This window comes from Equus quagga, chromosome 13 (genome assembly GCF_021613505.1).
Source record: "Equus quagga isolate Etosha38 chromosome 13, UCLA_HA_Equagga_1.0, whole genome shotgun sequence".
Taxonomy (NCBI): domain Eukaryota; kingdom Metazoa; phylum Chordata; class Mammalia; order Perissodactyla; family Equidae; genus Equus; species Equus quagga.
This window is the reverse complement of record NC_060279.1, coordinates 63,191,606-63,206,638: the sequence shown is the minus strand read 5'-3', so window position 1 is coordinate 63,206,638 and position 15,033 is coordinate 63,191,606. Positions and strand designations below refer to the sequence as shown.

At 49.0% G+C, this 15,033-nt stretch overlaps 1 protein-coding gene across 1 annotated transcript in view; it reads right to left on the bottom strand.

Moving 5' to 3' along the window:
- Positions 1–12,373: 12,373 nt before the first annotated feature.
- The window catches only part of TANGO6 (transport and golgi organization 6 homolog), a 193,719-nt gene continuing 191,059 nt past the window's right edge, over positions 12,374–15,033 (bottom strand). Inside the window, exon 18 of the mRNA XM_046683145.1 lies at positions 12,374–14,598. Within this exon, the coding sequence (XP_046539101.1) occupies positions 14,422–14,598 (177 nt within the window). The 3' untranslated portion in view covers positions 12,374–14,421. The remainder of the gene's footprint in view (positions 14,599–15,033) is intronic.

The following is a 15,033-nucleotide window of genomic DNA, read 5'->3' as shown; positions in this document are numbered from 1 at the left end:
GGGGAGAGGTGGGGTGGGGTCGGGGAGAGTTGGGTGGGATGGGGAGAGGTGGGGTGGGGTCGGGGAGAGTAGGGTGGGATGGGGAGAGGTGGGGTGGGGTCGGGGAGAGTAGGGTGGGGTGGGGTGGGGTGGGGGGGAGTAGGGGGGGGTGGGGAGAGGTGGGGAGTTAGCGGAGGAAGCGAGTTTAGAATCAGCTGAACACACTGAGTATCTAAATCTCAGAAAAACTTGAAGAGAATTGATAAAGACTAGTAAAAAATGAATTTACATGTTCTCCAAACACACGGGATAATTTCCATCACCTCTTCCCAAGCTGCAACAAATTGAGAGGAACCTGAGTCACAGTCTCCAACCTGCTCCTGTCCGAAGTCTTAGGGGCTCAAGGACTCGCCTGCCCACCCTCCCTCGCTCTGGGCCATGGCACTCACTCCTCTCTCCCCCAGGCAAGCAGAGACTCCTGGCACACCTACTCCACCCATGCCTATCTTGCCAGGCAGAAATCACATCATTTCACACTTTTGCTTGAGAAAATCATCACTAATACGCTACACGGTTTAAACATTTTTTTGTGTGTGCTTTTAAAAACACACAAAAGGGGGCCTTCTGGGTGGCTGAGTAGTTAAGTTTTCGCACTCTGCTTTGGTGGCCCAGGGTTCATGGGTTCAGATCCTGGGCGTGGACCTAGCACCGCTCATCAAGCCATGCTGTGGCAGTGTCCCACATAGAAGAACTAGAATGATTTGCAACTAGGATACACAACTATATACTGGGGCTTTGGGAAGGGGGGGGGGAAGAGGAAGATTGGCAACAGATGTTAGCTTGGGGCCGGTCTTCCTCACAAAACACACACATACACACACACAAGTAGTGGACCCACAATGGGCATGTGTTCTGAACAACTTCAGAGTGGCTCTGAGAAGAGCTGATAACGCACAGGTTGAGAGAGAAGCCCTTGCCTAAGAGGATGGCTCTGGAGTTGGTTCTGCCACTAGCTGTGTGACACGAACCTCAGTGCCTTCACCCCAGAAATGGCTCTATTTACTTTACAGGGTTGTTAGAAGGACTGAAGAGATTGGCTGAGAGCTAAGTGCTCAGTAAAGGTTAGCCCCAGTTAACTTCAACCAGAGAACGGCATCTGTTTACCGATGCTATGGATTCTACATGCCCATCCCTCCAGGATGTGACACTTGGTGACAGGAAGTTCAGAGATGAGTGTTAATGAAAAATGCCTTCTCTTGATTGCATTATGGGTTCCCAGAGCCTTGGGCCACCACCTCCACATCCGGGGTCAGCACAGAGCCAAGAGTTGCCACAGGAGTGACTGGAGGAGCTATCTGGTCCTGCCCCCCCCCCCCCTCATCTGCAGTCTGCTACGTTTTGGGTCAGGGAAACAAGCAGGGGCTATGCAGGAACAAAAATGAGCACATCAGCCTGGTGGGGAGCCAATGCCCCAATTTAAAGATGTCCTTGTCAGATGGAGGGCTCAGCATGGTCAGGGGCTCTGTTGTCAAGAAATGCAGATTTTTACGTGAAATCTCTTAATGTTTTAGTGTTGGCAACTATTTCAAATGTAGGGGGAGAATAACACTCCACAGGCCAGGCAAAATGTGTCTGTGAGTCATATCCAGCCACAGGCTGCTTGAAAGTGACCTGTTTAGAAGCTTAATGAATAGAGCAGCCAGTTTGGAAAGATCCCGTCTGCCCTCAGCAGACGGCAACATGACTTCTCTGGGTGCAAGTTTCCTGGGGCTGCTCCAGGATCATCTCATGCCCAGTTAATTCCTAAGGCTCCAAATTTGTCCTGCAGGCTTATTGCTTGCCTCACTCAGCTGGCTCTAGGGAGTTTTATAGTGGTGGGCTGGTGCAGCACCACCTCACTAGCCAATTAAAACCTCTTACGTGAACAGCAGGTCCAGATGCAACATCATGAGAATGATCAACGCTCTGCCCATACCAATTGGCTTCGCCCCCTAAATGGCTTCCTCTTGGGGAGCAAATTCTCCTTTTCTGATCTGCTGGGCCAGCGACCTGGTGTTATCGGGCAGCTGGGAGAGTCTTTACCTTTGCGGCCAGTCTATGCCAAGGAGGATGACTGTAATTAGTATCAACTTTTCGGCGGGTGCCCTTTTTGTATTCATCTTTTCAGGGGGAGATGGGTAGGTGAATCTTTAAGGGCCTGATAGAATAAAGCTCAGGTTTATCTCTGCTTACCACTGGGGATTTAGAAATAGGACTAATTCCGTATTCAATCACTTAAAAATGTGAATTCAGATGGTGCTGAATTGGCTTTTACACAGGTTCCAGAGGATAAGCCTCCCTGTTTGGTTCGGCAGTAGAAGATTTGTGTGGCATTTCACAAACACTGAAGACCTGCTCTGAGCGGAGAACCAGGCTTTGGTCCCAGGAAGTCTCAGGCTGGTCCCTGTTATGTAGATGGTTATCTGCTTTGAAGACAAATACGCTTGAAAAATTATGTGACCGTACAAGGCAGTTTACAATTGATTGTGGATGACAGATCCAACTAGAAGAGTCTGAGGATTTCAGGAAAGAGATCTCTGAGCGGAATAGGCTGGGCAGAGTTCCATGGAGAACTTCAGCTGACTGTGTAGAGAGATAAGAGCATTCTAGATGGGAGAAATAGCTTAAGGACAAGAGCAGGTAGAGGAATGGGGGAGGTATTTTTGAAGGATAGCAAGGAGAGGCCTGGATGGAACGATAAATTTACACAAAAGAACTTGCAACCCTGCCTGCTGTATAGCAAGTGCCGGATAAGTCCCAGCTGCTGAGAAGGATGCGAGGGGCAGACGCTGGAAGGCCTTGAGTAACCAAGTAAGGAGTCTGGCTCTTACCCTGTAGCTGATGGAGAATTATTGAAGATGTCTGAGCTAGGTACTAAGAGGCGACAAGTATTGTTTGAGGGCAGCTGAGGCGGTGGTATTTTGGGGTAAGGACTAGGAATGGGTGTAGGAGACCTCTTAGAAGGCAGATAAACCACAACAAAGAGCCTAGAAGGGGAAGTGATGAGAATTGTTGGCGCTGCCTCCAGGAAGTGGAGGTGAGGGCAGGCAGTGCCAATTACCTTGGGCACAAGTAAGGGTAGAGGTGAAGACATAACCCAGAGAAAGAGACTTCTACAGTTTGGAAGATTGAAAGGGCCAAAGGCTTGGAAGGTTGAGGTAAGTGAAGCTGACAGTTCCACAGACAAAGATTTCACCTTTCCACTAATTTTCGAATCCAAACTCAGGAAATGCTCAAACACCTGCACCAACAGGAGTCTGCCATTCAGTCTCTCTTGTCATCACTTGATGGCACTTGGTGCTTGAAGCCGTGGGACAACCTGCCAGTAACCAGGTGCTGCTCTGCTCTGCTCCGCTGGTCTCCTAGAGAGCGACTGGGTGGGGGAGGGGAGAAGGACTATTCTCGCTCCACAGGCCGCCTCCTCACCCTCTGACCTCACGCTTCAGTGCTCCTCAGTGGCATCCAGCCCACAGCTTCCAGCGAAGCAAAGTGGAATAGGGGATGGCAGCCAAGCTACCAAGTCTCCCCCAGTCCCTCCAGGCTTCCTCCCGTCAGCCTCCCCTGGGCTGACCACAGTCCAAACCTCTTACAGCTAATCAAAGTGAGTGTAAACTGCCTCCGAAGGGCAGCAGCCTGTGTCCCCCGCCGACTAAACAGGGCTTTCTCCTCAAGGCGGCCTAGTCTGCAATAGCAGTTAATACATAATGCAAAGTGGAAAGTGTGTGCCTTCACTACAGCAAGGCAGCTACTACCAGACAAAGTTATCCTTTCATACCTCTCCCTCTTACTGACAAGTACTCTGTAATCAGCAGCATTTCTAGGTGCCATGTTTGAAGAAGCAGGTGTAAGGACTTTTCTGTGCTGTAGTTACAATGGGGAGATTTTAATTCCAGTCTCTCTCTCTCTCCTTGGATGGAAGAGTCGTTTTCATTTCAAATTAAGGGGCTCTGCTCTGCTGGCAGCAAGCAGTCAGCCCCTGTGCAGGGCCAGGTTCTTTTATGCTGGCTTGAAGGTCAGGATTAGGAGGGCACACCAGAACGATACCGAAAATCAAACCAGACCTGCAGATGCTTTTCTCGGAATCCTGAAAGGGAAAACCTCTTCCCGGCCATCTTTCCTTTCTCTCCCTTCCCTAGGTGAATGCAGAAAAAAATCCAGAAGGTGATTTTCAAACATTATCTACCTTCTTGGTGAAATATTGTGCAGCTACTAAAAATTACATTCATGAAGAGAATGTAGGAATATGCAAAAATGCTTATAATGCAATGCTAAGTAAAAAAGGCAGGATACAAAATTGTCACATATGAATGACTACATTTACGTTGTTGTTTTCTGTTAAATCCTATGAATTAAAAGGCAGGAGAGAAGTTCACCCAGATATTAAGATCAGGTTTGTTTGGGTGGTAGAACAATGGATTTTTTTTCTCTTTGCCTTTTTCTCTATAGCCTCCAAATTTTCTATTAATAGGTATAATAATTTTGTTATAAAAAGGTATTTTGAAATGATATGAATTGTGAGTTCACATAATTTCCTTCTAAGCTGGGGCTGCGTGGGGCACAGCCTTGATCACATCTGCGTTCATGTGAGAAAGGTTTGGCCACCTCAACCCACAGAGAAAGCGGGGAAGTTGGGAGGGCCAGGATACAGGAGGAGCGATTTGCTTTATTTAAGTCCCTCCCACTGTTCCTTTGAGAGAATTTAGCAGGGAAGGGGGGCTATGTAGAGCTGGGCTGCTCATCCAGCACCTTCCAGTGAATCATAAAAAGACTCCTTCCTCCTAGCAACACAGCCCCGAGCAGGGCACATGCTTTGCCTGGCACACCCCAGCTGGCGTCAGCCCCCACTCACCCCCTCATTCACACTCACAGTGATCCTGGGTAAGGGAGGGAGGCACCTGGAAATATGGGTTCTAGGAGTAACCTGAAAGGATGCTTTTCCTGAACAAAGTATTTCCAAGAATGATGATGTCAACAGCATTGCACTACTGCCTGAGGAGCCCCAGGGAGAGGTTCTCTCCTCTGCACAGAGGTCCTCCCTGCGCAGGTCCATGCCCACACGTGCTCATAACTCACTGCACACAAAATGGACACAAACTTGCTCCTTACGCAAGTGCGCGCACACTTTCCCAGCCCTTAGCGGAACGCAGTCCCAGTCCACAGTCCCCGTCACCAGATCAGCAGGAGGGGAACACATCGCTTAAGGTAAACTTGTTCCAAGTTCATTTGGCTGTTGTTATAATAACATCAACCACAGTTCTTAAGTGTGCTGGCACTTTTGCCTTATGTCCTCTTTCTTGATTAAAGACATCATTAGTCATTGTCACAGAGGAGGCCCAAAGCTGGATCCCTCATAAAAGCAATTAGAGGAGAGCTGAGGGTAGGAGCAGTTCCATCAGCTCCTTCGTGGGGAGGGATCCCCCCCAAAGTGTGTCCTACTATTTTATTGGTTAGGACACCCCCGTAACACACACACACACACACACACATCGACACAATCTTCTTTTCTCACCAGATAAGCTAATGCAGTGGTTCTCACGTCTGGCTGCTGCACATTAGACTTTGAAAACCTGGGGAGCTTTTTAAAGAACACTAAGGCCTGGACCCTATCCCAGATCAATTTAGTCAGAATCACTGCAGGGGAGCCCCAGGCCTGAATTTTTTTTTAATTCCCTAGATGATTCCATTATGCATTCAGGGTCGAGGACACATCCTGAAGATTCTCCTCAGCTGAGATTCGCAAGTGCATTTCTGGCACTGGGAGGACGGCAGAGAGCCAGCCAATGCCGGAGTATGCTCCAGAGCTCCGAGCGTCTATCCATCGTCCTCTAGCACCTCGTCTGCCACACCTGTTTGAATTAATGACCTTAGAAACTTAACGATGAACCAAAGAGCTATCAAACTGGAAGGAAAAAGGAAAAGGAGAATGGATGCTGATTTGAACTGGACCACAGGAGGGAGAGCCAGGGAGAAACACAGAGGAGGACGGGACCAGATGGGCAGGTTGGTCCCCACATCTCTGCAACGTACCTGGAATTGGATGGGTAGAATCTTTTCATTGGCAAAGGTGCTGTCTGCTTTTTCCAGGAGAAATGGGGGAAACCAGCCAGCCCTTGTCAGTGAGAGGACAGAGCTGCCAAAACCCACTAGGATTAGCTATCATTTTCTAAACGACAGAACCTCTGCACTTGGGGGGCCTTTCCCACCCAAAGGATGGGTTAGGGTGGTGAGTCTAACTGTTCTCTTTGGAGGCATGGAGACCCCATGACTATGTCTCTCACGTGGTCATGGCCTTGGCCACGGAGCAATACCCACAAGGCTGATGCTGGAGGTTTGCAGTCTCTGAACAACACCGACACTCAGTGTCTCTGGGAGCAGGGGACTCAGCCCACACCCAGCTCTTTGAAGCATCGGCACTACCATCTTTTAGTAAAGACAGCCCAACTTTAGGATGGCCCTTCCCTCGGGTTAATACGGTCACCATAGGTTTTGAAGTTTCCAAAGTGGTGTGTGGACTAATAGAGGGGTGTGTATGTGGGGGGCTTGTTCAAGTTCTGGAGACCCTGGAAGTGCAGAGCAGGCGGCTTTGTTCTCCGCTGCGCCAGGCTGCCTGCGCATGTGACAACTAGGGCTGCATGTCAGAAAAGCCCCACCCAGGCACTGTTCTGAGCTCTTAAGGCAGTGGAGATTAAATCTTACATCATTTAATAAGCCACTTAAAGGCCCAGCAGCTTCTCCTAGTTCCCCAGCAGAGAGGGTGACTGCCCTCCCCTGCCATCAGCAGCCCTCACCCTCAGCCGCGCTGCATCTCTGTGAAGGAGTTGGGTGCTGGCTGACGGGTTCATACTAGGAACTACCAGTGAATAAAGGAAGATGTTCCTCTGCTCGAGTGCACTCACGTCTCCCCCTTTTCTCTTTCTCTTCTCATTTGCGAGAATTTACCTCTCTGGACCTTATTTTTCCCTTCTGCAAAAGATGGCCATTAATTCCAGTCTCATTTTTTTCCTCTCAAGGAATGGCATGGAATAGAGCTATTAACGTATATATGTAAGATCAGTTTAAAGTGATCCATTGTTATCATTCTGCAAATGAAATCTGAGAACTAAAACCCTGCTTCCAGGAGATAAAAGGGTAAAACAAACCAAAAACAACAAGCCTTCAAAGGGGCATTTCTGGGCTCTGATTGGAGCTCATGGGAAGACTTGTTAGTTTCTGCGTTGTACAAACACACACACACACACACACAAGCTGGCTCTCTGCCTCCTCTGCTCCCAGGGAGGCAGTCTTAGGTGTCTGCTACTGTAGCCACTGCCAGAAAGAAGAACGGCCTTTCCATAAGCCATTTACGAAAGCAGTCCAAATACGGGAGCCAGTGGGCTGGGGAGCTTCAGCCAATCTTGTCTTCAGCTGCTGTGTGAACTACAAGGTCAAACACAAGCCATATAACAAGCTGTGGTGGTTGAGATTGGGTTTTGACATACAAGGACACTATTTAAAGGGAATCAGGGCTGAAGTTTAACTTGATATAGGTGGTCCATTTAAGCAAGAAGGGAACCACTTTCTTTCATTCTTGTTTTTGCTGAGGAAGATTTGCCCTGAACTAACAACCATTGCCAATCTTTTTTGTGTGTGTGAGCCGCCACCACAGTGTGGCCACTGACAGACGCATGGTGTAGGTCCACACCCAGGAACCAAACCCAGGCTGCCGAAGCAGAGCGTGCCGAACTTAACCACTAGGCCACTGGGGCTGGTCTGGGAACCACTTTCTTGTCCTCACTTACATTAAGAACAGTTGTTTACCATTTGGAAATATAGCATCTATTGCATAGCAGCAAAGCATAGTGGTTAAAAGCCCAGCCTTAGGAGCCAGGCTGCCTGGGTCCAAACACTGGTTTGGCTGCTTCTCACTAGCTATGGAATCTGGGGCAAGTAATTAGCCTCTTGTGTGCCTCAGTTTTCCCATCTGTAAAACAGGGGTACCTACCTCACAGGCCCAGTGCGAAGACTTGGTGGACTAGTGTAAGTCCAGTGCACAGAAAAGAATAAACTCTTTATAGTGTTAACTGATCGTTGCGTCCAGCGATTTAGAGCTACAGAGATCATGCATCCCAGGTTTTACAGGATGAACCTGATACTCTGAGGGCCATCAGCCCCTATGTCTTGAGTCTGGTTTGGAAACTGTCGTCACTATCCTGGGGACATTCCACACCCCAGACAAAAGCTCCTTAAGGCTCAAGACAGAGTCTCAGAGTCAGAGCTGAGTCTGGTAAAGCTCAGGACTTCTCTCCAGGATGAGTACTTGTAAGCCACTAACTTGTACTTGTAGCTGGGCTACGGCTGCTGGCGAGTGTCCTTGCAAAGTGTGTTCTTGTGCCCCTATTGGTGGTTTTGGTTCACAGAAAACTCCAGCCTCTGAAGCTGTCCTAGTCCTTAATTACTCAGAAGGAGTGTCAACACTTTGCTGTGTAGACTGAACCTGTATTTCACGGGGATTAAAGCAACGTCAGCTGAGGATGGGGAATTGCGGATGAGCACAAACTTTCTGGTGGACATTTTGGTACTAACATCTAAAATGTTCATAGCTTTCTGATCCAGTGTTCTAACCTCTTAGGACTTATCCTATAAAACCCTTCAGTATGCAAAGAGTTATGCTGAGATTTGCTGAAGAGTCGTTGGAAAGTAGAGACAATTCAGCTGACTCTCGAGACCAATGCTTAAACCAGCTGTAGCTCACCTCCACAGTGGAAGACATGCCGCCGTCGCAAAGGAGGGGATCTGGACATACTGACAGGAGAGTGTCTCCAAGGTATAGGACGAAGGAAAAAATACATGGGACACTATTTATGATAATAATTCTATTTTTGTTTTTGAAAGCAGTAATGTATGTTAGTGTTCACTTGGGAAGAGGGTGAAAGGACAAGAAAGATCTGGAGGGATCTACTGTTTGTCAGTGGTAAAGTTGGGGTAGGAGTGGAGGTGTGATCGTGGAAATTTGTCTTTCTCTGTTATACCATATACAATAAATTTGTTATAATTCATATAACATGTAATCATAAAGCACACACACACGCACACACCCCCCGAAGCAGCCAGGGCATCCGCGCTGAGGGCTCTCACTCTTAGCGAGGGCAGAGGGCCGGCACAGGGTTGTCGGTAGGCAGCCCTCAGCACGTGTCAGTGGAGATCAAACCACATCTTCATGGGACGCACATGCTGCGGCTCATGTGTATACATGAGCTCCTGACTTTGCTTTCCAAACTGTGCTCTAGTTGAAAGGTTTCTGCTTCTGTACTCCCTTTGCAGGGGAAAGGCTCCATAGTATGCAACAAATGTTCAGAATAGTCTGGCTGGGACCCAGGAGACTTGGGGCCAAATCCCACCCAAGAGGGATAACAATAGCTTGCCTCCTTGTTCCATGACATTGTTGTGAGAATCAGACAAGTTTATGGATGAAAAACGACTTTCCAAACTAAAGGAACAGAGCAATGGGTCTTGCTATTCCATGCCCCAAAGGGACATCAGAGGGTCCTCTGGGCGAGGGGGCAATGCCCGAGCCCTCCTGGTAGCATGGACCTACTGAGTCAGCATGAAGAACTGTGGGGAGGGACAATGGGATGACTTGCCAGATGATAGTGGCGCAGCCCCTTCCAGGGCTGAGGGGGAGGGTCTGCCTTCCCTCTTCACTTGCCAGCCTGCGAGGGGTGTGCTGAGCAGAGCCCTGAGCCCACCAGCAGGGGAGACGCAGCAGCCAGGATTCTCAGACAAATTCCCAGCCCTCAGGCAGCAGCGACTCCGTTCCAAGCAGAGCGGTGCATGGCAGAGGAGCCGGCTCTGCAGTGAGGCTGCTACATGTGACTGCAGAGTGTCTGTAGATGCAGAACTTGCTGGAGGACACAGCCAGGCCCTCAGAGGTCATGCCTGCAGCCGTCCAGGGGGCAGGGGAAGACCCTCCAAGGTCAGGGAATAGCGGCCACCTCTCACAGCCCACCCTGGGACTCAGCCCCCGTTTCTGACTCTCTCTCTTGCCATTGAAATTCCAGCTGAGATTTTGGAATTCCATGCAGAAGGACTGCAGAAACCAGTCTGGTTTTGTACAGGTCAGATGAATCATTCTCCAACTGATTCCTACCAATTGATCAACTTTCAGATGTCCTAGCCATCCCTCCACCGCAGCAAACGGCTGGCAGAGTCACAGGCAGGTGGCAGGCGACGCTCCATTCACTCCCCCTCTCACAGACAAAGGGATGGAGCTGCGGGGTGGACTGAGGGCAGAGCAACACATTTGCCTTCCTCTTTCTTCTCGGGCCAATGAGGAGAAACCGCTGCTGCCAGAGAAGGGGGAGGGTGGTGAAAAGAGATGACATTCACCGCTTCATTTCGATTGAGAAAAAAACAAAGTGGCTGGGATTGCACTCCTTTTGGTTGTATGTATTTCCCATTTTACAGCATTTATCATCTTGGCCTCAAAGCACTTCTCAAAAACAAGCTGCAGGGCTTCAGGTAGAAATAGGTCTGTGGCTGCGCTCCTTGCTCAGAGTGGTCCACAAGGCTCGATGTGATCCAGAGCATCACCTCCCTCCCATAAGCCCCTCCACTTCCCTCTTGCTCACCCTGCTCCAGCCACTCTGGCCTTCCAGGTCTTCCTCAAACCTGCCAGACACACTCTCACCTCTGGGCCTTTGCACCTGCCATTCTCTCTGCCTGGCATGTTCTTCCCCTGAGTATCTTCATGGTCGCTCCTTCACCTTTTCCTGATCTTTACTCAAATATCAACTTCTTACTGAGGCCTTCCCTGACAACCTATCTAAATCTACAGCTCCCACCCATATGCTCCTCATCCCCCTTCCTTTTCCTTTTTTTTGAGGAAGATTAGCCCTGAGCTAATATCTGCTGTCAATCCTCCTTTTTGCTGAGGAAGACTGGCCCTGAGCTAACATCTGTGCCCATTTTCCTCTCCTTTATACATGGGATGCCTACCACAGCGTGGCATGCCAAGCGGTGCCATGTCTACACCCGGGATGCAAACTGGGGAACCCCAGGCCGCCAAAGCAGAATGTGCGCACTTAACTGCTGGGCCACGGGGCTGGCCCCTTTATTTTTCTTGATAGTATTTATCACCATTTGACATTCTATTTTCTAATTTATCTTACTTATTATCTGTCTCCTTCCCCTAGAACATAACCCTCCCCAGAGGGTGAGGGCTTTGTTTGTTTGGTTCACTGCTGTGTTCTCAGTGCCTGGGGCAGCATCGAGCACACAGTCGGTGCTCAATAAATTGTTGTCTGTGATTTGCTTGCCTACTTTCCAGTCCCTGGTCCCTTGGCCGTTATACATGGATGGGTGGGCAGAGCCACAGGAAAGCAGAGAAATGGAAAAGAGAGGTGAAGAAAGGAGAAGAATATTAGGAAATATGGAAAAGTATGTGTGTGGAGAGATGATAAGGAGCAAAGTGAAAGTTAAGAGATTGCTGACTAAATAACAGAGGACTTGTAGAGGGACAAGTCTGTGCCAAGGAGGAAGAACAACACAGCCGAGAGGGAAACTCTCCAGAACGTCCAGGAAACCTAACCTGAAGCAGCGGTCGAGGCTTGGGCAGCAGGCCTGGGGTTTGGCTGCAGCCACAGCTCTGGGGCCCCTGCAAGTCTCTTGCTGCAGTGCCATCCTCTGTGGGCCAGGGAGCTGTGGACAGTGGGCCTGGAAAGGGGAGGAAGAAACCAGGAAGGGAAAGAAAGGAGAGATGGAGGGACAGGGTCAAGAAAAAGACCACGTGAGCGATCCAGGGAGTCTGGGTGACAGCCTGCTGGACAATGGAGGGGACTGAGGGTGAGAGGCCAGGAGCACTTTGACGGGAGAGGTGGAGGGAGGGGAGCGGAGGGGCAGCAGGGAGAAGGTGGCCTGGGAGGGAAGAGCTGGGCAGAGGTGGGAGGCAGGCGTCAGTGTGTTGCTATTACATGGATCCAGACACGCCCCACAGGCCCAGTGCAGGAAAGTGTCACTATTGCTCCTGCCATCTGCCCCTGGAGTTCTGTGCCTTTTCTTTTTTTTAGTTTTGTGGGGGGGTTTTTTGAGGCGGGAGATTGTTCCTGAGCTAACATCTGTGCCAATCTTCCTCTATTTTGTATGTGAGATGCCACCACAGCATGGCTTGATGAGCAGGTGTGTAGGTCCATGCCCGGGATCTGAACCCTTGAATCCTGGGCTGCTGAAGTGGAGCACGTGAACTTAACTACTATGCCACCGGGCCAGCCCCTAGTTTTGTGTTTTTATTATCCTAAAGTTCTCAGTTCTCATGCTTTCCCAAGGATGGAGATATATATGAAGATAGTGTATATATATGATATACATATATACATAAACATTTGGAAGAATTATTTAATAACTTGGAAATATTTTGGTCATGTATAGGAGGGTTACATTACAGTATCTTCCCCTTGAATTTGGTACCAAGATCAGAAAAAGTCACTCTTTGAAATTGAATCCATCAAAATCAATAAAGAACAGATGCTTTCAGCTACTTGTCAAGTACAGTCAGCCCTCCACATCCAAGGGTTCTGATATGGAGGGCCGACTCTTTTGGTATCCCCGGGGGTCCTGGAACAAATCCCCCGTGGACAGCGAGGCATGACTGTAATTCAAATTAAGTAGACAGTTTATAAACGGAGACACAGGGACTAGGATGCTGCATAAGGCACTCCCCAGGAGACCAGGTTTTCAGATTAGAGAGTTTCTCAGTCTAATCAAGGTGATCAATTAGGATATGTCCTCAGAATGGGAATGCATTAAATGCAAAGTGAGTTGTAAGTTAAATCATCTAACATATTCAATCTGATTATGTGAGGAGGGTTGTACGGCGTCTAGTTAAAAGAAGACCAACAAACAAGAATTTCTGTATATCCAGGTGGTCCCAAGGAGGGTCTTCTCTGATTTGAAAGCCCTAGTCTTGATTTTCTAAACAGCCTTGATTTGGAGAATGGAAATTAATCCAGCCGCCCTAGCTGAATGGAAATATTCCTTAAAAACATCTGCCTGCCTTTGTTCTAATTCTTTGCTAAGCTAACTTGTGATCCATACTGTCTGTAAGCTGGCCTCTTTAGAGGCGTGCCCACCACAAAGGTTCTAAGCTAAGAACTGGGTCTGTGATCTGGCCAGAGGGAAATAGCCTGCTGTTAACTGGCAAACGGGCATGCTCAGATACAGATCCTCAGTCAGCTGAGAGTTTTTGGAAATTGTGTTTTGGTTCCCCTGGGCCTGGTCACCCCAGAGAGTGGGGATAAAATCTTTTAAGAAATTCTACACGCAGCCCTGCAAAGCTGAGGACTTGACCAAGGAGCTCTGGGTTAGCCTCGTCAAGGTGCTGACAACAGGGAGGGCTTGTCTGAAGCAGCCAGCCAGTTTCTCCTTTTTGTCTTCTCTTTTAGCTGCAATCAAAATGCAGTGGCCAAAACATACAAATAAATAAAGAGGAGTCCACAGTGCCACATCTGAAATGATTTCAATAAACCTGGTATCAGGTCACCAATACGCAACGCGCTGTGCAGCACGCATTTACATGGCACTAATCCATGGTCTAAGCGTTCATCTTTCCAAAGGCGCAGAGGACTGGACGCAGGACATAAACTCTCTCACCCGAGATGTGTGTGGCTCTCTTCTCCTATAATCAGGGGACCTCTATGCAAACAGCGGCAGGGGGAGCGAAGGAAAATGGCCCAAGAGGACAAACACAGAGCTTACCCTTCTCTGGAAGATTCAACCAGCTTGATTCTCTTTCTAGAGATCAAGTTCTCCTCAAACCATAGCTTTCCATCTCAATAGGAGAGGACCAGATTCAGACCTGTGATTCTTTCCAGCCAAGATCATTTTATTCAATTTTGCATGCTTTGATAACGGTTTCCTTCCCCTCCCTACCTCCAACTGCATCTCCATACTCCAAAATGCCTCTTGAGCAGCCTGGGATGACTAGCTCCGGCAGCTCCTCATTATCACAAGGACGACAATCTCACCAGGAAAGAATATCAACATATGCGACATATGGGTGGACAACCTCTTTTACTCAAGTCGCAAGAAGAGAGTGGTCAATTAATCAACGTCTGTGAGCTGTGTTAAAAATATATTTCCATCAGGTAGACATCCTTTTCTAAATGCTACAGGACAGTGAAAAATGTACAGATTAATGAGATTTGTAGTCTTTTTTTTTTAACGTCACACACTTTGAGCTGGATGCAGGATGGCTAAACAGATGCTTTAGGAAGGTCAGCCTGAAGACGTAAATGACCAGACATACAGCCACCTCCAGGGTCAGCCATACTGCCAGCACCAAAGAGGCAGTGGGGCCATCTGCTGGAAGCCTTGGGCACTGCTCTGGCTGCTTGGTCCCTCTCTGCCTCCTTGGTGTCCTTTGAGCCGGGTCTATGGCAGGACCACAATCTTTTTCTCCAGCTTCTGTGGTGGGAACAGGAAGTTTCTCATTATCTCATCCAGCTCTTCCAGGGCCAGTTGGGCATGGAGTTTGGCCACGTCATCGGGCTCCAAACGCACTACATGTTTCAGCAGGTGGTAGAGATCCTTGAGGACGTCCCTCAGAACCTGCACGAGAGAGAAAGAGTCAGGACCAGCTGCCTGCTGTGCCAACATTTCTCAGAGCGACCTAAGTGCCTTCTCCTGTCTGAGGAGTCCTGTGAGAGGACCCACAGGCTCCCTTAAGAAGATAACACATGGCCCTCTCAGGCTGGAGATGGAGGGAGGGGAAGCTGTAATGACATAGATTTCCCTTTGGGTTTCTCACACCCTTGACCCCTCACTTCACTGGCCTTTGGGGCTGCTCCTCCCCTTTAGCCCCAGGCCCGAGTATAGATCTCAGACCTCCTTCTGCAGTCCCAAAGCATGGCACAGACCTCGGGACCACAGACAGGCAACACTGCCCAGATACGGTTGTTTCTAGAGCACGATTACCAGCATTTTCCCCTCTAGCTCCCACAGAGCCTTCTGCTGACACTCACAGAGCAGGCATCTACCGTATGA